The 26,542-nt window shown below is 46.2% G+C and overlaps 2 protein-coding genes across 3 annotated transcripts in view; one reads left to right on the forward strand and one right to left on the reverse strand.

The window, feature by feature from the left end:
• LOC144598153 (regulator of G-protein signaling 4-like) overlaps window positions 1-5,391 on the forward strand; it is a 32,293-nt gene extending 26,902 nt beyond the window's left edge. For both annotated transcript variants that reach the window (XM_078408050.1, XM_078408049.1), the window contains 2 exons: window positions 228-394; window positions 3,329-5,391. In XM_078408050.1, the coding sequence (XP_078264176.1) occupies window positions 228-394; window positions 3,329-3,565 (404 nt within the window). In that variant the 3' untranslated portion in view covers window positions 3,566-5,391. The remainder of the gene's footprint in view (window positions 1-227; window positions 395-3,328) is intronic.
• Window positions 5,392-22,636: 17,245 nt separating this feature from the next.
• LOC144597942 (regulator of G-protein signaling 5-like) overlaps window positions 22,637-26,542 on the reverse strand; it is a 40,428-nt gene continuing 36,522 nt past the window's right edge. Inside the window, exons 4-5 of the mRNA XM_078407765.1 lie at window positions 26,334-26,500; window positions 22,637-23,033 (exon numbers count right to left, since the gene is read on the reverse strand). Coding sequence (XP_078263891.1) covers window positions 22,872-23,033; window positions 26,334-26,500 — 329 coding nt within the window. The 3' untranslated portion in view covers window positions 22,637-22,871. The remainder of the gene's footprint in view (window positions 23,034-26,333; window positions 26,501-26,542) is intronic.

The raw sequence follows: 26,542 nt of genomic DNA on the forward strand, positions 1-26,542 counted from the left end.
GATAGTGGAGTCAGGGGGTATGGGGAGAAGGCAGGAACGGGGTACTGATTGAGAATGATCAGCCATGATCACATTGAATGGCGGTGCTGGCTCGAAGGGCCGAATGGCCTCCTCCTGCACCTATTGTCTATTGTCTATTGTCTATTGTCTATTGTCAGTGATTTCTGTCCGCTGATTGTCTCCTAGTTTCTGTTAGTTCACAAAGCATGTCTCGTTCTTTCCCACAGATGGCCTGGTGGTATTTGCAGAGTTCCTGCGGTCAGAGTACAGCGAGGAGAATATCAGGTTCTGGTTGGAGTGTGAGGAATTCAAAAGCTTCAAACCATCTGCAAAGCTGGCTATGAAGGCAAAGAAGGTTTTCGATGAATACATTGCAGTCGATGCACCCAAAGAGGTAAGTCCACTAACAGAGGGAACGTTAACTCAGAGGGGGAGATGTTTTATCGGCCGGTGAGAACCTTGTAGATGAAAGGGAACGCATTTGTGGAGACGGTGAATGGGGTAGCATAGACCTGATGGACTGAATGGCCCCCTTTCCCTGCTTTGAGGGGTTACTTCAGCACACAAGGAGCACAGTTGGGGCAGCGCATTGGCCTCACAGTGCCGGAGACCGGGTTTGATCCTGACCTCGGCTGCTGTCCGTGTGTGGAATTCTCTGCCTCAGAAGGCAGTGGATGCCAATTCTCTGGATGCTTTCAAGGGAGAGGTAGATAGAGCTCTTAATGATAGCGGAGTCAGTGGATATGGGGAGAGGGCAGGTGATTGTGCATGATCAGTGCTGGCTCGAAGGGCCGAATGGCCTCCTCCTGCACCTATTGTCTATTGTCTATTACACGTTCTCCCTGTGACCGCGTGGGTTTCCCTTCGGGTGCTCCGGTTTCCTCCCACATCCCGAAGACGTGCGGGTTTCTGGGTCAATCAGCTCCTGTAAACTGTCCCTGGTGTGCTGGGAGCGGATAGGAAAGAGGGATAACGTAGAACTAGTGTGAACGGGTAGTCGATGGTTGGTGTGGACTCAGTGGACCACGTGGGCTTTCCTCCGGGTGCTACGGTTTCCTCCCTCACTCTAAAGATGTGCAGTCGGTTCATTGGCTTCTGTACATTTCTACTATTCTATCCTATTCACATACAAAGCCCTAAACGGGCTTGCCCCCCCCCCCCCCCCCCCCATATCAAACATCTTCTAACCCACCACTCTATCTCCAGGTCCCTCAGGTCGGCCGACTTCGAGCTACTGACTATCCCGCGGTCTAGGCTTAAGCTCAGGGGTGACCGCGCTTTTGCGGTTGCAGCTCCTAGACTGTGGAACAGCATCCCTCTCCCCATCAGAACTGCCCCCTCCATCGACTCCTTTAAGGCCAGGCTCAAAACCTACTTCTATTCCCTAGCGTTTGAGGCCCTCTGAGGGGGCGCTGTGAACTGTTTATGTATGTGCTGTTATGTTTGTGTGCCATTGTATGTTCGTTTCTTAGTACCTGAACTGATGTACAGCACTTTGGTCAACGTGGGTTGTTTTTAAATGTGCCATACAAATAAAATTGACTTGACTTGACTACTTGACTGTAGGATGGACCTAGTGCATGGGCTTGCTATCTAATCAGATAATACGAGACATAAATACAGTCGAGTACAAGAGGCAGACCAGAGGGGAAGATACAGAGTGCAGAATATGGTTCTCAGCATTGTAGCCCACCAGGTCCAGAGACATCACATGGAAAACGACTGACAACTGCTGGCTTTGAGCAAGCAACGATGAATCACGCACATACCTATTCACTCCCCAAAATGTTAACCCTTCATCTACAATTTGAACTAATTCTGTTGAAATTAAATTTAAAGACAAATAATAAGCCACGTTTGATAACGTGAGTTATAGAGTCATCGAGTCATTTAGCACAGAAACAGGTCCTTTGACCCAATTCACCCATGCTGACCAAGATCCCAATGGATCCCCATTGGGCCCATATTCTGATCCATGAACTTGTCCACAAATCTTTCAAATGCTGTTATTATACCTCTTTTAACTACCTCCTCTGGCAGAATTGTTCCGTTTGCCCACCACAATCTGAGTGAAAAATTTGCCCCTCAGCTTCCTATTAATTCTTGCTCCCCTCACCTCAAACCTATGTCCTCCGGTTCCTGATTCCCTCGTCCTGGGTAAAACACTCTGTGCATTCACCCTGATCTTTTACAAAGAAAGTCCATTGGCATCTTCAAAGATCTTCGTCTCCCAGGCATAAAATATATAAGTTGCATAACTTAGAGTTTGTCCACATATGGTCAGAACTGGCGGCCCTCTCAAGAGACACCCCACAAAGTTCTTGTGGTACATCACATGCTGTGATCTGGACAGTATTCATTGTTATCAACGGCGTATCAGTGTAAAGATTCCCAAACCTGCCACATAATGTTATTAAACAATAGTAGAATTCATGAAGGGAGAGAACGGTTAATGGAAATAAATGTCTTATTTCCTTCTGTGAATTTGTCAATAATATAATTGTGTCCGTCGAGGTCGATTATTGAGTTTAATTGTATCTGAGAATAATTTATTGTACATCAGGAATGATAGAAAGTTTAATTATTTTTCTCTGCGTTACATTCAGTATTGCTGCACTCTGTGCATGTTTGAGTTAAACACAAAGCAGGTCAGACAGCATCTGTGGAGGGAGTGGGCAGACAACGTTCATGATTTTATACACCACTGTAACATCACTCCTCTGCCTCCTGCGCTCCAAGAATAAAATCCGAGCCTGCCCAACCTCTCCCGATAGCCTCAGGCGCTCAAGTCCTGGCAACATCCTCGTAAATCTTCCCTGCACCCTTTCCACAATGACTGGTGTCCTTTTATTCTTTTGCTGGCTGATATTTTGATGATGTTTCCAAATACACAGGACAAGATGTTAGAAATACAAAGTGCCAATGTCACCTTGGTGATGGGAGGCTTATGCACTCACCTATGCTCCTCCGATATTGAGAAAGGCTAGGCAGACACGTCATTGGGGTTATCAAGTGGGCACTTACTTTCATCGACGTTTCGCTGATTGGACCCACGACGTCTCCAGTAGGCTCAGCAGTGCGTTCTGGCATCCCAGAACCACCCCCTTCTGCATCTGCCTAGCCGGCTTATGTGGGAGACCAGATGTGGTCTTTCCTCTTCAGTCAGATAATAAACCAATTAAATATTTTTTTGCATTACTGCCTTTCTTGGAAAAAAATGGATTTTGAATTATAATAACAGGATTACCCAAAGGAAAATAGTTCTCAGCTATGTATTACCAAAGCGGTCTGCTGTTTAGCATTGATTGAATCTTCCTTGAATTTCTAGGTCAATTTAGAATCACAGATCAGAGAAAAGACAAAGAAAAGCATTCCAGACCCAACATCTTCTTGTTTCGATGAAGCACAAAGCAAGATCTACACATTGATGGAGAAGGACTCTTACCCCAGGTTTCTCAAGTCTAAAATCTACTTGGATTTACTGAGCCAAACTCATGCCAGAGGCCACTCCAACCCCAAAGACCAAATCGCCTTCTCCTCTCACCTGCAGCGGTTACGTGCTTAGGGGTGTCTGGTCTGTCAGTGTGAAGATGTTTTGTGTTACGGTCGTGTTGAAATATTTCTTAGATAATGTAAAATAAAGCCTTTGATGTTCTTGTTGTTGGCGAAAGTTGATTGTAAATAGTTGATCAAAAGCAGCACTTTCATCCCTCAGAATTAAGATAATATTTTTTTGTACAATTTTATCAAGAGTTCATTTTTTTAATCTAGTGGTGTTTATCTCCATGTTGGAAGTATAAGTACTGTTCCACTTATTGCTACGTCCACTGAAATCAGACAGAGAACTGCTCTTCTTGAATGTGTTTGTATTCCTAGTATTTCTCATTTCTTGCGCTTCCTTTCACGTCAGAGGTCGTTCGGCCCATCGAGTCCATGCTGGCTCTCAGACGTTCCCAAGTGCCATCCCTCCATCTATTCCCACTCACAAAGAGCCATCCTCTCTCACAAACCCTTAGATTCTCCTACCCCATCTACATTCAGGGTCATTTACTTTGACCAATAAGTCTGGCAACCCATACGTCTTTTGGAGCATCTGAGGGAGGCCCAATGAGTCAGAGGGAGAACATGCAAACTCCACATAGGCAGTTATGAGATCAGGATTGAACCCAACTCGCTAGATCCGTGGAAGACCTGCTACATGAATATCACTGTTCCTTCACACTCTCAGAGTCATAGAGTGATACAGCGTGGAAACAGGCCATTCTGCCCAACTTGCCCACACCGGCCAACAATGTCCCAGCTACACTAGTCCCACCTGCCTGCGCTTGGTCCATGTCCCTCCAAACCTGTCCTATCCATGTACCTGTCCAACGGTTTCTTAAATGTTGGGATAGTCCCAGCTTCAACTACCTCGTCTGGCAGCTTGTTCCATACACCCACCACCCTCTGTGTGAAAAAGTTACCCCCCTGGTTCCGATTAAATCTTTTGGTGAAGGTCTCCAAGTAAATCTCTCTTGGTGACAATCCTGGAGCATTCTTGGATAATGTGGGAGTGGGCTCACCATATTTCCTGTAATGTTTCACAAAGAAAGTCCATTGGCATCTTCAAAGATCCTCATCTCCCAGGCATAAAATATATAAGTTGCATAACTTAGAGTTTGTCAATATATGGTCATAACTGGCGGCTCTCTCAAGCGACATGCTGTGATCTGGACAGAACTCACTCTCCCGCTAGTCTGAGGGAATATAAATGAAAGCAGTATTCATTGTTATCAATGGCGTATCAGTGTAAGATTCCCAAACCTGCCACATAATGTTATTAAACAAAGTAGAATTCATGAACGGAGAGAATGGTTTATGGAAATAAATGTCTTATTTCCTTCTGTGAATTTGTCAATAATATAATTGTGTCTGTAGAGGTCGATTATTGAGTTTAATTGTATCTGAGAATAATTTATTGTACATCAGGAATAATAGAAATTGTAATTATTTTCCTATGCATTACAATCAGTATTGCTGCACTCTGTGCGTGTTTGAGTTAAACACAAAGCAGGTCAGACAGCATCTGTGGAGGGAATGGGCAGGAGAACGTTTCGGACCGATTGGAGTAGGGGGGAAGACTAAGGTGGAAAACAGAGGTGGTTCTTCAGTCTGACGAAGGGTCCTGAGCTGAAACGTCACCCGTCCATTCTCTCGTCCGATGCTGCCTGTCCCGCCGAGTTCCTCCAGCACAGTGTTTTGCTTACGATCTCAGCATCTGCAGTTCTTTATGTGTTTGAATTAGTCTGACAGACTGCATTGGGATTGGCAATCGTCAGTCAACAAAGCAGTATAACACCAAGTGTGGCAAGAGTCAGCATTTCTCCTCTATTTATTGAATTAAATTACAGTGCGTTGTATTTCCCTTTGTTTTGAATACTTGAATAAATTATGTTTCATATTAAATTGCAATTTGGAGTGGTTAATATTCTAGGAGTTTTGTTTAGTTTATTATCACGTGTACCGAGGAACAGTGAAAATGTATAGAAGTATGAAAAATATCCTCCTGACTATCTCTCATTGTCCTTTCTCAAGAATCTTAAACCAAGGACATAAGTTTAAGATGAAAGGGGGCAAGATTTAGTACGAACCTGAGAGGCAGTTTTTTTTCACTCAGAAGGTGGTGGGTGTTTGGAACAAACTGCCAGGGGAGGTAGTTGAGGCAGGGACCATAACAGCATTTAGAGTCATAGAGACTTGAAAAGATATTTCGACAGGTTCATGGATAGGAAAGTTTGAAGAGGGACATGGACCAACTGCGGGCATGTGGGGCTAGTGTAGACTAGTGTAGATGGGGCATTTTGGTTGGCATGGGCAGGTTGGGCTGAAGGGAGCAAGTTTCCAGAGGAGGTAGTTGAGGGCAAGAACTATCACAACATTTAAAAAGCATTTGGACAGGTACATGGATAGGAAAGGTTTAGAGGGAAATGGGCCAAACACAGGAAAGGTAGAACTAGTGTGGATGATCGGCATTGACAAGTCGGGCTGAAGGGCCTTTTTCATGCTATAAACCTCTCCGCCTCCGCTGAAGAATCAGTGCTCCTCCAGGTTCAGTAACATTGGCATGAAGCACCAAACACCAATGTTACAGAATGGAGTCTGGACAGCAATTAGACTTCAGGAGGAGATCTTATCGAAACGTATAAGATTATTAAGGGGTTGGACACGTTAGAGGCAGGAAACATGTTCCCAATGTTGGGGGAGTCCAGAACAAGGGGCCACAGTTTAAGAATAAGGGGTAAGCCATTTAGAACTGAGATGCGGAAAAACCTTTTCAGTCAGAGAGTTGTGAATCTGTGGAATTCTCTGCCTCAGAAGGCAGTGGAGGCCAATTCTCTGAATGCATTCAAGAGAGAGCTAGATACTCTTAAGGATAGTGGAGTCAGGGGGTATGGGGAGAAGGCAGGAACGGGGTACTGATTGAGAATGATCAGCCATGATCACATTGAATGGTGGTGCTGGCTTGAAGGGCCGAATGGCCTCCTCCTGCACCTGTTGCCTATTGTCTATTGTCTATTCACTTTAGACTTTAGACATACAGCGCGGAAACCGACCCTTCAGCCCACCGCGACCACACCAACCAGCGATCACCCCGTACACTAGCACTATCCTACACACTAGGGACAATTTACAATTTTACCGCAGCCGATTAAACTGTAAACTCGCACGCCTTTGGAGTGTGGGAGGAAACCGGAGCACCCGGGAGAAAACCCGGGTCACAGGGAGAACGTACAAACTCCGTACCAACAACACCCGTTGACAGGATGGAACCCGGGTCTCTGGCGCTGTGAGGCAGCAGCCCTACCTCTGCGCCACCGTGCCGCCCCTCGACTTCAATGTTAGGTAGAAAAGAATTTGTCTTGCTCTGGAGACCTATTCTCTTGTTCGGGAACTCTGTTGGGCTCTGGGTGTAAACATGCCGCCTGATTTGCCAACGCAAAACATCAATTCATAACTGGAGCGTTCCCTGTTATAATATTGCCACATTGGTATTGCTGAAGTGAAGACAGAAACTGTGCGAAGCTTGGGAACCCGGGGATAGGGGTGAATAGGGCCGAATGGCCTACTCCTGCACCTATTGTCTATTGTCTATTGTCTATTGTTTAATTGCAGGTTGTCTTCTCCTTTGGAAAAATGGGAAGCATTGCTCGTGGTCCTGATGAACTTGCGTGATGCCTGGGAACGGGAGCAGAGAGTCCAAAGGTCAAACGCAAACCTTACGCAAGTCAAGTCAAGTCAAGTCAAGTCAAGTTTATTTGTCACATACACATACACGATGTGCAGTGAAATGAAAGTGGCAATGCCTGCGGATTGTGCACAAAAAAGAATTACAGTTACAGCATATAAATAAAGTTAATAAAGTTAATATAGAGAAGACAAAATTTAGTCCCTGGAGTTATAAAAGTTGACAGTCCTGATGGCCTGTGGGAAGAAACTCCGTCTCATCCTCTCCGTTTTCACAGCGTGACAGGCCAATGTGGCCATGCCTCAGAGCTGACAAAGAAAGTTCTTCTCTGTTTGGCATCTGTAATATTCGGTAATGTAAACCAAGAGGCAATCCCTTGTTTAAAATCGCAAAGGGTTTTTGATACCAATCCACAATTTATGTGGCCTACCGCTGATGACTAACTCACAAGTGCCGAATGTTGAAAGTCTCCAGATTGCCAGATTGAGCAGTTATTTAAAGCACATCGGGATGTTTGGGACCTCAACAATTCAATATAATGAGAGATTTTGACATTTGCACTGGGAGGACTTGTTCATAGTCTCCCGATTTTTTATTCCCTAAGTGTTCCTGCTCAAGAAGTCTAGTTAGCTCAGGCTGGAGATAGATGGTGAGATTATCTTGTCGGAGAGGTTCTCAGCAATTTGCAAGCCACAGGGGCCAGAAGGGTTCTGAACCATGTGCAATCCCATCGCGGTGATTCCAGAGTTCATGCACTCAAAGACGGGTCACAAATATGAACGAACGATTTAGAACAAGCCCCAGGAAACTAAATGACAGATGTCTATCGGCATATTGAATGCACACTGTACATTACATATTTTAAGGCATTACATATTCCAAGCATCTCAATTTCTACAGATTATTGAGTTAACAATACCACAGAAGGCAGTGGAGGCCAATTCACTGGATGTTTTCAAGAGAGAGTTAGATTTAACTTAGGGTTAATGGAATCAAGGGATATAGGGAAAAAGCAGGAACGGGGTACTGATTTTGGATGTTCAGCCATGATCATATTGAATGGCGGTGCTGGCTCAAAGGGCCAAATGCCTACTCCTGCACCTATTTTCTATGCTTCTATGTTTCTATTGTGTATCCTTGAAAGCTGGATTTGACCTGATCGCATTGCTATTTCATTATTTCCACTCCACTTGAGCTTATAAATAGATTTCGTTTTAAAATATTCACCGCCTCCCCAAGAAACAATGAAGTTAAATCGCACTGCGAGACCTCAACAAAGAGTATTAGCAATTTATTTGCGTTAGAGTCATGGAGTCACAGCACAGACACAGGCCCTTCGGCCCAACTTATCCATGCTGACCAAGCTGGGTCACAGTGGGGACGGCGCAAGGCCACAGCTGTAGAGTTGCTGCCTTACAGCACCAGGGATCCAGGTTCGATCCTGACTGCGGCTGCTGTCTGTGTGGTGTTTGTACGTTTTCCCTGTGACCACGCGGGCTTTCTCCAGGGGCTCCAGTTTCCTCCCGCACTCCAAGGCCATACAGGTTGTAGGTTATGTAGGAAAAAAAACTGCAGATGCTGGTTTAAATCGAAGGTAGACACAAAATGCCGGAGTAAGTCAGCGGGTCAGGCAGCATCTCAGGAGAGAAGGAATGGGTGACATTTCGGGTCGAGACCCTTCTTCGGACTGATCGGACAAAGATGTCCCCTGACATCAGTCTGAAGAAGGGTCTCGACCCGAAACGTCACCCATTCCTTCTCTCCTGAGGTGCTGCCTGACCTGCTGAGTTACTCCAGCATTTTGTGTCTGCCCCAGGTTGTAGGTTAATTGGCTTCGGTAAACAACAATTGTAAATTGTCCCTGGTGTGTACAAGGTGATCGCTGGTCGACAAGTAAACTAAAACTAAAGAAACAGGCCCTTCGGCCCAACTCATCCACACTGACCAAGTTTATTAACTAAGCTAGTCCCAATCTGCTTGCACCTGGCCCATATCTGTCCAAACCTTTCCTATCTATGTACCTGTCCAAATATGTATATTAAATGTCGGAAATGCATCCATCTCGACAGCTTCCTCTGGCAGCTCGTTCCACGTACGCTCACATAAGCAAGGATTTAATTGTTCCATTTTGGGGCGTATCACAATAAAACACTCTTGGCTCTGGACTATGGTCTCTGTGTTTCAAACGTTACCGCACTGGTCCCTTTTGAATCTTTCCCCACTCACCTCGAACCTATGCCCTCTCGGTTAAGACTCCCCTATCCTGGGAAAATGATTGAGGCTTTTCACGAGGAAAATAACAAGCTGGGTCACAGTCACAGCTGTAGAGTTGCTGCCTTACAGCACCAGGGATCCAGGTCCGATCCTAACTGCGGCAGCTGTCTGTATGGTGCTTGTACATTTGACGTTGAAACGTCACCCATTCCTTCTCTCCAGAGATGCTGCCTGACACCCTGAGTTACACCAGCATTTTGTGTATATAAACCGCAGGAGGTGCAACACCTGTCCCTTTACCTCCCCCCTCGACTCCATCCAAGGACCCAAACAGTCTTTCCAGGTGAGGCAGAGGTTCACTTGCACCTCCTCCAACTTTATCTATTGTATCCGCTGCTCTAGATGTCAACTTCTCTACATCGGCGAGACCAAACGCAGGCTCGGCGATCGTTTCGCTCACACCATTGCTCAGTCCGCCTTAACCAACCTGATCTCCCGGTGGCTGAGCACTTCAACCCCCCCTCCCACTCCCAGTCTGACCTTTCTGTCCTGGGCCTCCCCCAGTGCCATAGTGAGGCCCACCGCAAATTGGAGGAACAGCTCCTCATATTTCGCTTGGGCAGCTTACAGCCCAGCGGTATGAACATTGACTTCTCCAACTTCTCCAACTTTAGATAGTTCCTCTGTCCCTCTCTTCCCCTCCCCCTTCCCAGTTCTCCCACTGTCTTCCTGTCTCCACCTATATCCTTTCTTTGTCCCGCCCCCGTGACATGTCCGAAGAAGGGTCTCGACCCGAAACGTCACCCATTCCTTCTCTCCAGAGATGCTGCCTGTCCCGCTGAGTTACTCCAGCATTTTGTGTCTGCCTCCATGCATGTACTTGCACAGCTGTAATATGACGTCAGCCGTCCTTGGCACGCGCACTCTCTTCTTCATTCTAACGTCAACAAACTATTTTTGAACTCTTGGAAACTTGGGGTGACATTTTCACAATGACCAAATATATTTACCTCAACCCTGCAATAAATTGTCTAAATGTCAAGCCTACGCTCGTATACTCTGGAATTTAGAAGGATGAGAGGGGATCTTATCGAAACGTATAAGATTATTAAGGGGTTGGACACGTTAGAGGCAGGAAACATGTTCCCAATGTTGGGGGAATCCAGAACAAGGGGCCACAGTTTAAGAATAAGGGGTAGGCCACTTAGAACGGAGATGAGGAAAAACTTTTTCAGTCAGAGAGTTGTGAATCTGTGGAATTCTCTGCCTCAGAAGGCAGTGGAGGCCAATTCTCTGAATGCATTCAAGAGAGAGCTAGATAGAGCTCTTCAGGATAGCGGAGTCAGGGGGTATGGGGAAAAGGCAGGAACGGGGTACTGATTGAGAATGATCAGCCATGATCACATTGAATGGCGGTGCTGGCTTGAAGAGCCGAATGGCCTCCTCCTGCACCTATTGTCTATTGTCTATTGTCTATTATCACAGAGCACAGGATCGACTCAAGTTGAAGTGATGTTTCCAACATTATCTCTCGTGCATTAAAAACATGTGGGCATAACTTGGCTCATTTACTGAATGTGGTTTCACTCAATCATTCTTTCCAGCACTTCCCTGACGCAATCAAATCCCAACGGGTATATCTTGTGGGCTGTAGGGCCCATTCCTGTACTGCGCTGTTCTACATTCAACGTCAGGCAAGGCTTGGTTTACAGATGGAGGGCAGGGTCAATTTTCCTTTTCGTTTCTGCTCAAGTCCCTGACACAGTGGAGTGAGGCAATGAAGGGAATCCTCTGCTGTGTAGAACGAACACAAATCCAGAGCAAGGGAAAAAATAATAAAAGGATTTGTTTCAAGCTCGCAGCCACAGCCCAACATTGCATTCTTAACTCCGGGGATAAAAGATGGTCATGGAAAAAGTAATCCAATCTGACAATGCGTGAAGGGATGAAAGTCACGCACTGCCTCGCTAATGGAAAGTTTTCATCAAATCATTTGTTCCTTTTCCCTGGATAGTTCAAGTCATAACAGTCTCCTTATCCATATCCAGATGGATGACATTGAATAATGACAAACAGATGCTTGTCTCACAGCTTCGGAGACCCAGGTTCGATTCTGACTCGGCTGCTGTCCGCGAGGAGTTTGCATGTCCTTCCCTGCGACCGCGTGGGTTTCCTCCGTTTTCATCCCTCTGCCTCCTAAGACGTGCGGGTTTGTGGGTTAATTGGCCCTCTGTAAATTCCCCCCAGTGTGCAGGGAGTGGATGAGAAAGTGGGATAACGTAGAACTAGTGTGAACGGGTGATCGATGGTCAGCGTGGACACGGTGGGCCGAAGGGCCTGTTTCCCTGCTGTGTCTTTTCAATTCAATCCAATCCAATAGTGGTGTCGGAGGACATAGGGAAATCTGGCAATCTTGTCACTTCGGGGAAAATAATTTTTTTATTCAGGCTTTTAAAGAAATACACTCTCGATTCATGTACCTCAGAAGGTTGGAAATAGGACGGTGAGATTGCCCATCATGTCTGCTCTGACATTCATGGCTAATTCAACACCAGTGTCAATAGACAATAGACTATAGACAATAGACAATAGCCAATAGACAATAGACAATAGACAATAGGTGCAGGAGGAGGCCATTCGGCTCTTCGAGCCAGCACCGCCATTCAATGTGATCATGGCTGATCATTCTCAATCAGTACCCCGTTCCTGCCTTCTCCCCATACCCCCTGACTCCGCTATCCTTAAGAGCTCTATCTAGCTCTCTCTTGAATGCATTCAGAGAATTGGCCTCCACTGCCTTCTGAGGCAGAGAATTCCCACTCTCTCCACGGACACCTTGACTCCCTTTTAGTTCAAATCTCTGTCAATTGCTGACTTGAATATCTATATACTAAAACTCTCGTTTGTTTGTTTGTTTGTTCCTGAACTACAGCCAAAACGGTACACGATCACGTGACGATTTTAGGCCCACCTTACTCACCGTCGTCCCTTTAGTGCTAATGGAAGAAGTTTCATTGAAATCGGTGCTATATTTTTTAAGTTATTCACACTTTAAAGTTTAAATCTATCGGCACGGTGGCGCAGCGGTAGAGTTGCCGCCTTACAGCGAATGCAGCGCCGGAGACTCAGGTTCGATCCTGACTACGGGCGCCGTCTGTACGGAGTTTGTACGTTCTCCCCGTGACCTGCGTGGGTTTTCTCCGAGATCTTCGGTTTCCTCCCACACTCCAAAGACGTACAGGTATGTAGGTTAATTGACTGGGTAAATGTAAAAATTGTCCCTAGTGGGTGTAGGATAGTGTTAATGTGCGGGGATCGCTGGGCGGCGCGGACCCGGTGGGCCGAAGGGCCTGTTTCCGCGCTGTATTTCTTCTTTTTTTTAAAATCCTAGGGAGGGAGGGATGGGGGTGGAGGGAGGGATGGGGAGGGGGGAGGGCGAGAGGGCGGGGAGAGGGGAGGAGAGGGAAAGGGGAGGGGGGAGAGGGAAAGGGGAGGGGGAGAGGGGAGGAGGAGGGGGGGAGGAGAGGGTGCTGCACCAATGCAGGAGAGGTTTGGGCCCAACGTCTAGTAGAATATAAAATGTAGCACAGTTCAGCGCTGTGACGGGCCTTTCAGCCCACAATGTCTGTGCCGACCATGATACCAAGTTAAACGGATCTCTTCTGCTGGTGCGTTTAAGTGTATTATTGCCACCTGCACTGAGGCAGTGTTGTTTCGTATGCCGAACAATCAGATTAGAGAATTCAGTTCCATCACCGATTATCTGGCATTCTTGGTTCCAGAGCCTTTCTGGTCCGAAGAAGGTTGTCGGCCCGAAGCGTCACCCATCCCACCGCTCCAGAGATGCTGCCTGACCCGCAGTTATTGCAGCTTTGTGTGTCTATCTTCAGCGTTTAACCAGCGTCTGCCTTTCTAGATTATCCGTTTTGCCCGACCAACGGAGGTCACGGCCTTGGGGGGGGGGGGGGCGAAATACCGGACTGCAATGTGGGCCTCGGACATCGGCTCTGGGAACGGATCTGCTGGCGCCGGCCACAGACTCGTTCTGCCAATTGGCCGCGGAAGTCCTGGTGAGGTGGAGATTGGCCACCTCGCCCGGCACAGGCCACATTTTTGGGGGGGGGTTTCCGGAGGGGTGGGGGGAATTTTCTCCCCGGGTTACAGGGGCTGCCAGATCACCAGTTGCTGGAGATTCGGTGGTGGACCTGTACCACGTATTAATACAATCAGTCAAACTCAATTACAGCGCCAGAGACCCGGGTTCAGTCCTGACTACGGGCACTGTCTGTACGGAGTTTGTACGTTCTCCCCGTGACCTGTGGTGAGTTTTCTCCGAGAACTTTGGTTTCCTCCCACATTCCAAAGATGTGCCGGTTTGTAAGTTAATTGGCTTGGTATAAATATAAAACTTGTCCCGAGTGTAGGATAGTGTTAATTTGTGGGGATCGCTGGTCGGTGCGGACTTGGTGGGCCGAAGGGCCTGTTTCGGCGCTGTTGCTCTGAACTAAGCTAAAATAAACTAAACTACAATAGGAAGAGCAAAGAGCGCAGAATATAGTTCTCAGCATTGTAGCTTCAGTTTCATAGAAGCTTGATAACAGAGGGGAAGAAACATGGGAACTTACAACAAGGTCAGTCTGTAGAAGGGTCTCGACCCGAAACGTCACCCATTCCTTCTCTCCAGAGATGCTGCCTGTCCCGCTGAGTTACTCCAGCATTTTGTGTCTACCTCTGGGGACTTGCAAGGCATATTGACTGAAGTGGAAGCAAGGAATAGACAATAGACAATAGACAATAGACAATAGGTGCAGGAGTAGGCCATTCAGCCCTTCGAGCCAGCACCGCCATTCAATGCGATCATGGCTGATCACTCTCAATCAGTACCCCGTTCCTGCCTTCTCCCCATACCCCCTCACTCCGCTATCCTGAAGAGCTCTATCCAGCTCTCTCTTGAAAGCATCCAACGAACTGGCCTCCACTGCCTTCTGAGGCAGAGAATTCCACACCTTCACCATTCTCTGACTGAAAAGGTTCTTCCTCATCTCCGTTCTAAATGGCCTACCCCTTATTCTTAAACTGTGGCCCCTTGTTCTGGACTCCCCCAACATTGGGAACATGTTTCCTGCCTCTAATGTGTCCAATCCCCTAATTATCTTATATGTTTCAATAAGATCCCCCCTCATCCTTCTAAGACAAGAGACACACAATGGACAGTACCCTCGCCTAGCTTATGGGATCAGTCGGGTTTTAGCAAGGCCCATGACTTAAAATAAACCAGACCTCAGTTCCAACTCTCCAACATCTTTTCCCTTCTGTTGGGCCTTTGTGTTTTGTGTTTTCACAGGGTGACTGGAAACAAATTGTATCCTTTCCAGATTTTTTTCCCACTTGCGGTCTGGCAACGATTGTCTCTCTTAATCACGGAGCTGCTCCATGCGTGAACCAAGACCAGAGCATTGGCCAACTCCCCAAACGCTGTATCCACCACATTGTAACATCATTCACACGTAACACTGCAGCATGAAATAATGACTTGTGATCTGCACTGGGAATCACAGCTAAGTTATCATCCGTCACCCTAAACTCATTACCCTCGGGCCTATCGGCGCCATCTCAGTTGATCCCACTTTAATGCGACCTAATTCAGAACAGACCTACATGCTTGTTTTTAACAGTGGGGCATAAAGTGCTGGAGGAAATCTACGGGTTAGGCAGCATCTGTGGAGAACGCTGGCAGATGACGTTTCGGGTCGGAACATGTGTTCACACTGATTGTAGTAGGGTGGAGAGAAAGCTGGAAACGAGAAGTGGGGCGGGACAGAGCCTGGCAAGTGATGGATGGATACAGGATCTGCTGACTTGGGTACCGACCCGAAACTTCCTCTGCCCATTCCCTCCGCAGATGCTGCCTTACCCACTGAGTTTCTCCAACGCCTTGTGTTTGGCTCAAGACTCCAGCATCTGCATTTCCTTGAGATTTGCTTTTAATAAATGATTTGAATGATAATTAAAGTCACCATTTATAGACAATAGACAATAGGTACAGGAGGAGGCCATTCAGCCCATCGAGCCAGCACCGCCATTCAATGTGATCATGGCTGATCATTCTCAATCAGTACCCCGTTCCTGCCTTCTCCCCATACCCCCTGACTCCGCTATACTTAAGAGCTCTATCCAGCTCTCTCTTGAATGCATTCAGAGAATTGGCCTCCACTGCCTTCTGAGGCAGAGAATTCCACAGATTCACAACTCTCTGACTGAAAAAGTTTTTCCTCATCTCAGTTCTAAATGGCCTACCCCTTATTCTTAAACTGTGGCCCCTTGTTCTGGATTCCCCCAACATTGGGAACATGTTTCCTGCCTCTAACGTGTCCAACCCCTTAATAATCTTATACGTTTCGATAAGATCCCCTCTCATCCTTCTAGACAATAGACAATAGACAACAGGTGCAGGAGGAGGCCATTCGGCCCTTTGAACCAGCACCGTCATTCAATGTGATCATGGCTGACCATTCTCAATCAGTACCCCGTTCCTGCCTTCTCCCCATACCCCCTGACTCCGCTATCCTTACGAGCTCTATCTAGCTCCCTCTTGAATGCATTCAGAGAATTGGCCTCCACTGCCTTCTGAGGCAGAGAATTCCACATTTATTAGTAAGCTGAGTGATGGTTTGAACCTGGTAGCTTTTCATTCTTACAATTCAGCTACAAAGAGCTTGCCAATGTTTGTGAATAATGTACTTTTGGTAGGACAATGAAATCACGCTGTAAACCTTTAGTACAGAGCACCTCTCCATTTGTGTTGATTGAAATATACAGCATGGAAACAGGCCCTTCGGCCCATCAGCCCCACGCCGACCATCGATCGCCCGTTCACACTAGTTCTATGTCATCCCACTTTCTCATCCACTCCCCACACACCCAATTTTACAAAGCCCAATTAACCTACAAACCCGCACGCCTTTGGGATGTGGGGGGAAGCCAGAGCACCCGGTGAAAACCCACGCGGTCACCGGGAGAACGTGCAAACTCCACACACACAGACAGCAGCCGAGGTCAGAATTGAACCCGGGTCTCTGGTGCTGTGAGGCAGCGGTTCTACCCGCTGTGCCACTATGCTGGCCTGTTGAATCGCCAGGAGCATTTAATAAGAAAATCTGTTCAATTATACAGAGAAAGTAGGCATGTGTTGCTGTAGGAATGTGTGTTTACTTCATACAGTTTTGAACCATTCCAAGATAAGTCAGAAAACATGCCTCTGCAGTAATTTATCGCAGTGCAGGGTAGTTCAGATAACATTAAATGGACCATAATTATACTCATTTGCTTCAATTACGCCATGTATATAGAACTGAATCTCAAATGAATACTTTAGTAAATTAACAACAAAGTATTGGAAACTGGTGGTTAACTGCCAGTTTCTAATTTGGATTCAGCCCACTATGAAGTATTGTTTTCCATGCGGTCGAGGGGGCAGAATGGCTCTTTAATAATGATGCACAGGATGCTGAAACTTGGATCACAACACAAACTGTTGGAGTACAACAACGGGTCAGGCAGCATCTGTGGAGAGAAGTGGACAGATGACGTTTCAGGTCCTGACCCTTCATCGAGATGCTGCCTGGCCCACTGGGTTCCTCCAGGCTGTTTGTTCCTTAGGTCATCTGGACCAAATGGACAGGGTCTCTCTGGGTACCTGAAACGCCGCCCATCCATATCCCTCCACAGATGATGTCTGACCTGCTGAATTCCTCCATCACTTTGAGTTTTGTTCTTTGGTGGAACTTGTAGAATGGGCCGATGTGCAGAAATAATAAAGTCATCAGTTCCAGGAGCAGAATTAGGCCATTTGGCCCATCAAGTCCACTCCACCATTCAATCATGGCCGATCTATCTTTCCCTCTCAACCCCATTCTCCTGCCTTCTCCCCATAACCCCAGACACCCTTATTGCCTTGAACATATTCCCTTGAACATCATACCTAAGATGGAATACGACATTTGCCTTCACTTTCTGAATCACATACTCACTATCTCTAAGTGACTTGAATAATTTCTTATCTGTCATTTATTCCGTTTAAAGAACCCTCAACTTTGCAGAAGGAAACTTGTCGGCATGTGAAGTAGAGAGAATAATGGTGCTTCGGTCATATATCAGTCATATCTGCACTACAGAGGAACCCGCCTCCTGTTGAAAACCATCCACAACATGTTATGACTACATCAGATCACAAGTAGTTTGAAGCTTGAAAGGGTTCAGAGAAGATTGGCCAGGATGTTGCCAGGAATCGAAAGACTGAGCTGTAGGGAGAGGTTGAGCTGGCTCGGAGCGCAGGAGGACAAGGTTACTTCCTTGGAGCGCAGGAGGACGAGGTTACTTCCTTGGAGCGCAGGAGGACGAGGCGTTGACTTGTAGAGGTGTACAACATCACGAGAGGAATAGATCGGGTAGATGCAGTCTTTTGCCCAAAGTAGGGGAATCGAGGACCAGAGGACATGGGTTTAAGGTGAGGGGGGAAATATTTAATGGGAACCTGAGGGGTAACCTTTTTACAATAAGGGCGGTGGGTGTACTTCTGTAGGTCACATAACGGGGAATACGCCCCGATCTTTATCAACGGAGACAGTGTGGAGAGAGTGTCCAGCTTCAAGTTTCTGGGTACTCACATTTCTGAGGACCTAACATGGTCCAATAACACTGCTGCGCTGGTCAAGAAGGCACAGCAACGACTGTTCTACCTAAGAACACTGAAGAAGTCTGGTCTACCCCAACAGCTGCTGACGACCTTCTACCGCTGCACCATAGAGAGCATCCTAACACATGGCATCCCTGTGTGGTACCTCAGCTGCACGGAGGCAGAGAGGAAAGCTCTTCAGCGGGTAGTCCATAGAGCTCAGAGGACCATCGGAACACAGCTACCAGCCTTGGAGGGCATCTACAACACACGATGCCACAGAAAAGCCACCAGCATCCACAAAGACTCTTCACACCCCTGCAACAGTCTGTTCGAACTTCTACCATCGGGCAGACGATACAAGGCCTTCTACGCCCGCACCTCCAGACTCAGGAACAGCTTCATCCCCAGGGCCATAGCTGCTATGAACCGGTCCTGCTGAGCCGGATGGTCACATCGCACAGTGAACCGGCACAGATCTACTTGCACTTTATTCTGTTTTAAAACTGTTACAATTTGTTTCATTGGGTTGTTTAAATTAATACTGACTAGCTAATTAAATTATTGCATCGTATGGGAGGCGCATTCCCAATCTCGTTGTGCCCCTGTACAATGACAATAAAGATGTATTGTATTGTATGGTATTTTATGGAACAAGCTGCCTGAAGAGGTCATTAAGGCAGGTACTATCGCAACGTTTAAGAAACATTTAGACAGGTACATGGATAGGGTAGATTTGGAGGGAGATGGAACAAAAGCAAGCAGGTGGGACCAGTGTAGATGGGGCATGTTGGTCGGCGTGTGCAAGTTTGGCCTGAAGGGCCTGTTTCCATGCTGTATGACTCGATGACTCTAGTTTAGACTATCAGAACAGATACATATTGCACACAAGGCAGAATAATCACAGCAAGATTAACTTTTTAATGATGAATAATATTTTGAATGTCAATATTTGCTTCATTTAGATCTTAAGATGAGAACACGACATCATGGTAGCTTGCATTTACACTGCGTAACCATTCCACTGTGTATAATTGTTTCATGAGCTTGGTTTCAGAGATGATTTTCCATTAATCAAGACATAACATTCTCATTTTGGACAGCGACTGTCAAAATAATTGTGCCAAGTTGACAAGGTTGTGGAGAGAAGGCAGGAGAATGGGGTTGAGAGGGAAAGATAGACCAGCCATGGTTGAATGGTGGAGCAGACGCGATGGGCCGAATGGCCTAGTTCTGCTCCTCTGTTTTACGAGGTTTCAGGCTTTCAGGTGGTTCGTTTCGACTCCGTCTAATGCTGCCTAACACAAGATGACTGCCAACTGCTCACCTGAAAGCCTGCAACCAGAGTGCCTTCAATTCAAACAATTATCAGTTCATCCATCCTACTCCCAATCTTCTCACAACTTGCCACCACCCAGGAAAACAGAAGGACATCAACTGACGGACAGTGCTGCACGAAGTAAAGCCGGACAATACAGTAAGTGTGTTGAAATGAAAAGTGTCCCCATTTTGTACGGAAATGGATCGGTTGTTGTCGGGCAGACTTGGCAATATATCATCCCCATGAGTTGACCATCATCTCTTTGTGCTTCTGCAAGTTGGAATGCCATTGTTCCGTTTCTGTACTTATGACAATGAAACACTCTTGCCTTTCATTGACTTAACGATTCTGAACCTTGGCTGTGTCCTGCACTCAAGGGCTTTTGCCCTTCACCAAGGCTCCACAGTGACCGACCACCATGGTGAAATGAAGCATTAACTGAGACTCTTTACTGAGACTATTCCTTCATGCGAAGAATATGAGTACTGAAATAAAATAACACATGCAATACATGGAGTATTTGTTTCAATAAGGAGCATGCACTGACTACACGATTCACACGGAACAGGAATCGACCTCTTTAAACATTTTGGATAACTTTGCAGATGTTGTTTCGCTGAAGGGCAAGGAATACAATGCAGACAAATTATTCCATTCATTGTGTGAGTGCACATAAGGGATTAGCCATTCAAAGATACCTTTTTGTCCATGTTTGCCATCTATGTTTTAACGAGCCACAATACAATATTGTCTCGCTACAAGGATTTCATGGAAACCTGATATAGAGGCACAAGAGATTGCGGATGCCAGGATCCCAGGCTAAAAACCAACTGCTGGAGGAAGTCTACGGACTGTAGCTGGAAACTTACAGCATTCGATCTTTAATTTCCCTCCGCAGATGCTGCCTGACTCAGCATCCCGGGTTCCTCCAGCAGTTTACTTTTTGTTCCCTGGAACTTTGAGAATTATGCACGTCAGTCAAGAAAATCTAAGTGTAGAAACAAGGAACCGCAGGTGTTGGTTAATGCACAAGTGCTGGAGTAACTCAGCAGGCCAGGCAGCGTCTCTGGAGAACGTAGATAGGTGACGTCTTGGCTCTCGATCCGAAACGTCACCCATCCATGTTCTCCAGCGTTGCTGCCTGACCTGATGAGAAAATCTGCACCTCAGTTGAGGAATGAAATAGTTCTCCATTCAGATGAATTCGGTCCTGGTCTGGCTGTGTAAAAGAATTGGGGCCTTCTTTGTTAAATTCAAACAGTTTATTCAGATGCACTGATGTTGAATCAGGTATTGTTTTATTAAATTGTTGTTGAAGATGTATTTTAAGGATCATTTGGTAATCTTTATTATTTGATTAATGTTGTACAGTTTGGATTCTGTCAGGCCTTTGTTTCTGAATATGCTTTACCTATTTGAGGCACATTGCAGCTTGTGCACTGTGTGTGTATTCACTCGAAGTTAGAAGGATGAGAGGTGATCTTGTAGAAACGTATAAGATTCTTAAGGGATTGGACAGGCTAAATGCAGGAAAAATGTTCCCGATGTTGGGGGAGTCCAGAACCAGGGGTCACAGTTTAGGAATCAGGGGTAGGCCATTTAGGACTGAGATGAGGAAAATATTTTCACCCAGAAAGTTGTGAATCTGTGGAATTGTCTGCCACAGAAGGCAGTGGATGTTTTCCAGAGAGAGTTAGATATAGCTCTTAGGGCTAACGGAATTAAGGGATATGGGGAGAAAGCAGGAACAGGGTACTGATTTTGGATGATCGGGCATGATCACATTGAAGGGTCATGCTGGCTCGAAGGGCCGCATGGCCTCCTCCTGCACCTATTGTCTATGTTTCTATGTGTGAAGTGATATTGTCTACCACCACCACCTTCAGCCTTTTTGGTTCTCCCTCAGGTTAACTTTCCTGACATTCCGTGAGAGGGTCCCATCTTAGAATCCGTGAAAGCCAGCCCTGCTTAAGCACGCAAGCAAAATGTACCAAGGCGTGAACACGCAAAGGAAAATAATCGATGCTTTAAGATTTCCAGAGTCGAATGATGGATTTCATGCTCAATCTTTGATGGTGTCCATAAATGATAAATGATAAAGCATAATTGCTCTGTCAGAAACCAAATTATAGGTCTGTGCCTTGGGAAATTCAACTTAATGGCTGCATTTACAGAATATGTAAGATCTTGCTGGGTTAATATGCTATTGTGGATTGTATGCACAAGTCATTCGTTGAGGCTTTGATTTGAGTATAAGCATGTGCGTGGGTCGCTCGTGGGATTGTATTGTTTGTGAGACTTACCGCAGTAGCTGTAAACCTTTGCATTGTTTATCGCTTATTCCACTCATTTGTCAATGCTTGCAACACTTATGAGAGTCTTGCGCGCATACTAAATTAATCGGGTGCAATGATCAGTCGTGAAGTGTACTTACTTTTGCCATTGCCCTACCTTCAACTCAATCCACCTGTAAACAACCTTAGCAATCGAAACAGTGGCCTTCATTTCAACTCCCCCTGCACCAGTGATACACCATCGTGTTGCCCCCTGAGGTACTGTCGATCATTGAGGAATGCCAGAAAGCCTAGAAACCTCCAGGTGAATTGGGAGATGAAGTTACTGACACAACTTATTCGTGAATGATTGAAGATGCCTCCCTTTAAGATGGGGCCTGCAGTGTTGGGGGACTGTCCACACTCTGCTCTCAGTACAGATGGGATGGTTGGGTTGAGATAGCCTGTATCCCACAAAGACCACATAAGCAGAAAATCCCCCATCTTCTTACATGCCTCACCCACTCAGTAAGTATTGTCACTTAACGCAAGCCATCAGCAAAAGTGTCGCATATTAATAGCATATCATCAGGTGTCATGTATTTATAGAAATTGCATAATATATTTCTAGTATGCTTTGTTAGTAAATGTAAACCTTTTGGTGATTTTAACAACTCCGATGAATTATGTTCGACCAGAGTTAGTTTTCTAAGTAGAGAAATGAAAGGATAAGAAGTTGGTACTGAGCGGAATGGCTCTGTGATTTTATTTTCATCGCATTTCTCTCTGGATTCTTGATACGGTGGTGACAACAATCCTGCGGGAATGATCAGATTTGCCTGAAGCCACGCGATTATTCATCGCTTGCTACAATCTCGTGGCAGAAACGAGGGAGGGAGAGAAAACACACATGAAAGACAAGCACAACGTTGAAGGTATAAACACTTTTGCCATGTTTGGTGTATGTTTATTTTGGGGCTATGCAAAGCCAGGTGCAAGATGTATATATGAAGCCATTTTAGTGCCCAAAAAGTGGAAGGTAAGATAATACAGGGAATGATTGTCTGACTTAACTACCAGCGGTGAGAGCTTATACATTTACTGGGTCGATGTGAACAACAAAGGTCACTCTCCACCGACGCTTTGCACAGCCCAACAACTTTGTTACTTTATCAGCTCCAGATAGAGTTCAGATTTCTGAAATCTGCAGAATGAATCCTTCTCCATCAGAGAGAGGACTCTCTTCTGAGCCAGTTCAAAGGTACCGGTTGAAGGTTCAATCAGGCTCTTCATGGTGATGTCTTTGGTGTAGTGGTCAACGTTGATCTGGAGAAGAGAAGGCAACATTTCAGTGAGCTCTCCTTACGCCATTCACCGACTTCCACAGACACGCCGTAGAAAGCATTTTGTCGGGATGCATCACAGCGCGGTTTGTGAACATCTCCATCCAAGACCGCGAGGAATTGCAGGGAGTTGTGGACGCAGCCCAGACCATCACACCAACCAACCTCCCTTCCATTGACTCCATCTTCCCTTCACTCTGCCTCGGCAAGGCCAGCAGCCCAGACCATCACAACAACCAACCTCCCTTCCATTGACTCCATCTACACCTCACGCTGCCTCGGCAAGGCCAGCAGCCCAGACCATCACACCAACCAACCTCCCTTCCATTGACTCCATCTACACTTCACGCTGCCTCGGCAAGGCCAGCATCATAATCAAGGACCAGTCTCACCCCGGTCACTCCCTCTTCTCCCCTCCCCATCAGGCAAGAGGTGAAGAAGTGTGAAAACGCACACCTCCAGATTCAGGGACAGTTTCTTCCCAGCTGTTATCAGGCAACTGAACCATCCTACCACCAACTGGAGAGCGGTCCTGAGCTGCCATCTACCTCACTGGAGGCCCTCAGGCTATCTTTGATCAGACTTTACTGGACTTTATCTTGCACTAAACATTATCCATGTTATTCCTTTTCTCATGTAACTGTACACTGTAGACGGCTCAATTGTAATCATGGATTGACTGGTTAGCATGCGCCAAATGCTTTTCACTGGACCTCAGTACATGTGACAATAAACTAGACTCAAGCTCAACGCAAACATCATCATTTTAGCAGCGGTACAAAGTGCTGGAGTAACTCATCGGGTCAGGCACAAAGTGGCAAAGTGGCACAGTGGATAGAGTTGCTACCTTGTAGCATCAGAGACCCGGGTTCGATCCCAACTATGGGTGCTGTCTGTGTGGAGTTTGCACCTCCTCCCTGTGACCACGTGGGTTTTCTCCGGGTGCTCCAGTTTCCTCCCACACTCCAAAGACGTGCAGGTTTGTGGATTAATTGGCTTCTGTTCATTGTGTAGAGTGCTGTGTTGATTGTGGATCAACGCAGACTCGAAGGGGCTGAAGAGCTTGTTTCCACGTTCTATCTCGAAATAAAAAATGGAAAGGCGACATTTCGGGTCAAGATCTTTCTTCAGACTGAAGAAGGGTCTGGACCCAAAACATCAGGGCGGCACGGTGGCGCAGCGGTAGAGTTGCTGCCTTACAGCGAATGCAGCGCCGGAGACTCAGGTTCGATCCTGACTACGGGTGCTGTACTGTACGGAGTTTGTACGTTCTCCCCGTGACCTGCGTGGGTTTTCTCCGAGATCTTCGGTTTCCTCCCACACTCCAAAGACGTACAGGTTTGTAGGTTAATTGGCTGGGCAAATGTAAAAAAAAAAAATTGTCCCTAGTGGGTGTAGGATAGTGTTAGTGTGCGGGGATCGCTGGGTGGCGCGGACCCGGTGGGCCAAAGGGCCTGTTTCTGCGCTGTATCTTTAAATCTAAATAAAAAATCACCTATCCATGTCAAGGAAGGAACTGCAGATGCTGGTTTAAACCAAAGATAGATACCTATCCATGTCATCTGGAGATGGTGCCTGACCCACTAAATTACTCCAGCACTTTGTGTCTTATTTATAAACGGGCATCTGCTGTTCCTCCTGTCATCGTTTTAGCAGCAGCACATCCATTTGGTGTGCTTTGGGATAAACTTGTTTTTCTGTTGAAAGCAAATAAAATCAATGGCAAATTCAAAGGCAAAAAACTGGATGTTCTCTGTAATCTTCCATTCAGTGTGCTTTTTTGAAAAGCCTTTATTGTGTTGAAGAAAAGCCAACAAAGGGAGCATATTGCAACAATTAATTGAACTATTTTCAAGAACATGACTTCTTCTTATGAAAGGAAGTCAAAGATTGAAGTGCCTTTTTCACAAGTAATATAGATTGCCATTTTGTTCTCTTGAACATTAATTAGCCATGCTTGCAAATGCATCTTTTTGTTTGACAATGGAGAATGTTTTTTATTTTGTTGAAAGGTTTAAAATGGACACCCTTAATCATGTACTTAAGACAAAGCAAAGCCCTCTAGTCTTTGACATTTCCAACCTGGGAAAAAGGTTCCGACTGTCTACCCTATCTATGCCCCTCGTGGTTTCATTTATTTCTATCAGGTCTCCCTTCAATTTCCGGCATTCCAGGGAAAACAATCCAAGTCTGTCCAACCTCTCTCCCTGTAGCAATTATCCCCAAATCCAGGCGCACAGAACATAGAACAGTAGAGCACAGGAACAGGCCCGTTGGCCCACAATGCCTGTGCCGAACATGATGCCAGGACCAACTCTTATCTACCTGCAAATGATCCATATCCCCTCTGGTCCCTGCGTATCCACGTGCCTATCTAAGTCTCTAAATGTCACTATTGTATCTGCCTCCGTCACCAACCCTGGCAGCACTTTCCAGGCACCCATTATCATCTGCGTAAAACAATAGACAATAGACAATAGGTGCACGAGGAGGCCATTCGGCCCTTTGAGCCAGCACCGCCATTCAATGTGATCATGGCTGATCATTCTCAATCAGTACCCCGTTCCTGCCTTCTCCCCATACCCCCTGACTCCGCTATCCTTAAGTGCTCTATCCAGCTCTCTCTTGAATGCATTCAGAGAATTGGCCTCCATTGCCTTCTGAGGCAGAGAATTCCACAGATTCACAACTCTCTGATTGAAAAAGTTTTTCTTCATCTCAGTTCTAATTGGCCTACCCCTTATTCTTAAACTGTGGTCCCTTGTTCTGGACTCCCCCAACATTGGGAACATGTTTCCTGCCTCTAACGTGTCCAACCCCTTAATAATCTTATACGTTTCGATAAGATCTCCTCACATCCTTCTAAATTCCAGTGTATACAAGCCTAGTCGCTCCAGTCTTTCAACATATGACAGTCCCGCCATTCCGGGAATTAACCTAGTAAACCTACGCTGCATGCCCTCAATAGCAAGAATATCCTTCCTCAAATTTGGAGACCAAAACTGCACACAGTACTCCAGGTGCGGTCTCACTAGGGCCCTGTACAAAATCTCTATGTAAGAATATAGCTTTCAACAAAGATATTTCCAAAGGTACATGGATGGAGAGGTTTAGAGGAATATGGGCCATGTGTGGGAAGGTGGGACTAGTGTAGATGGAGCATGTTGGCCGGTGTGGGCAAGTTGGGCTGAAGGGGGGGCTGTGTCCATGCTCTACGACTCCACGATTCCAAATGTTTCAAAGCGCAGCATGTTTTAAAACACTACTTTTGCTCTTTCCAAACCTCTTTGGGAGCTTCTTTCTCGATGAAGTCTTCATAGATCTTCTTCGCTTTGACGGCCATCTTGAGGGGTGACTTGGTCGCCTTGTAGTCTTCACAAGCCATCCAGAACTCAATGTTCTCCTCGCTGTGCTCAGATTGGAGGAAAGCCTTGAAGGCAGCCAGACCATCTGGAGGAGAACAAATGGAAAACGTCTTTCACAATGGATCAT

This window comes from Rhinoraja longicauda, chromosome 11 (assembly GCF_053455715.1).
Source record: "Rhinoraja longicauda isolate Sanriku21f chromosome 11, sRhiLon1.1, whole genome shotgun sequence".
Classification (NCBI taxonomy): domain Eukaryota; kingdom Metazoa; phylum Chordata; class Chondrichthyes; order Rajiformes; family Arhynchobatidae; genus Rhinoraja; species Rhinoraja longicauda.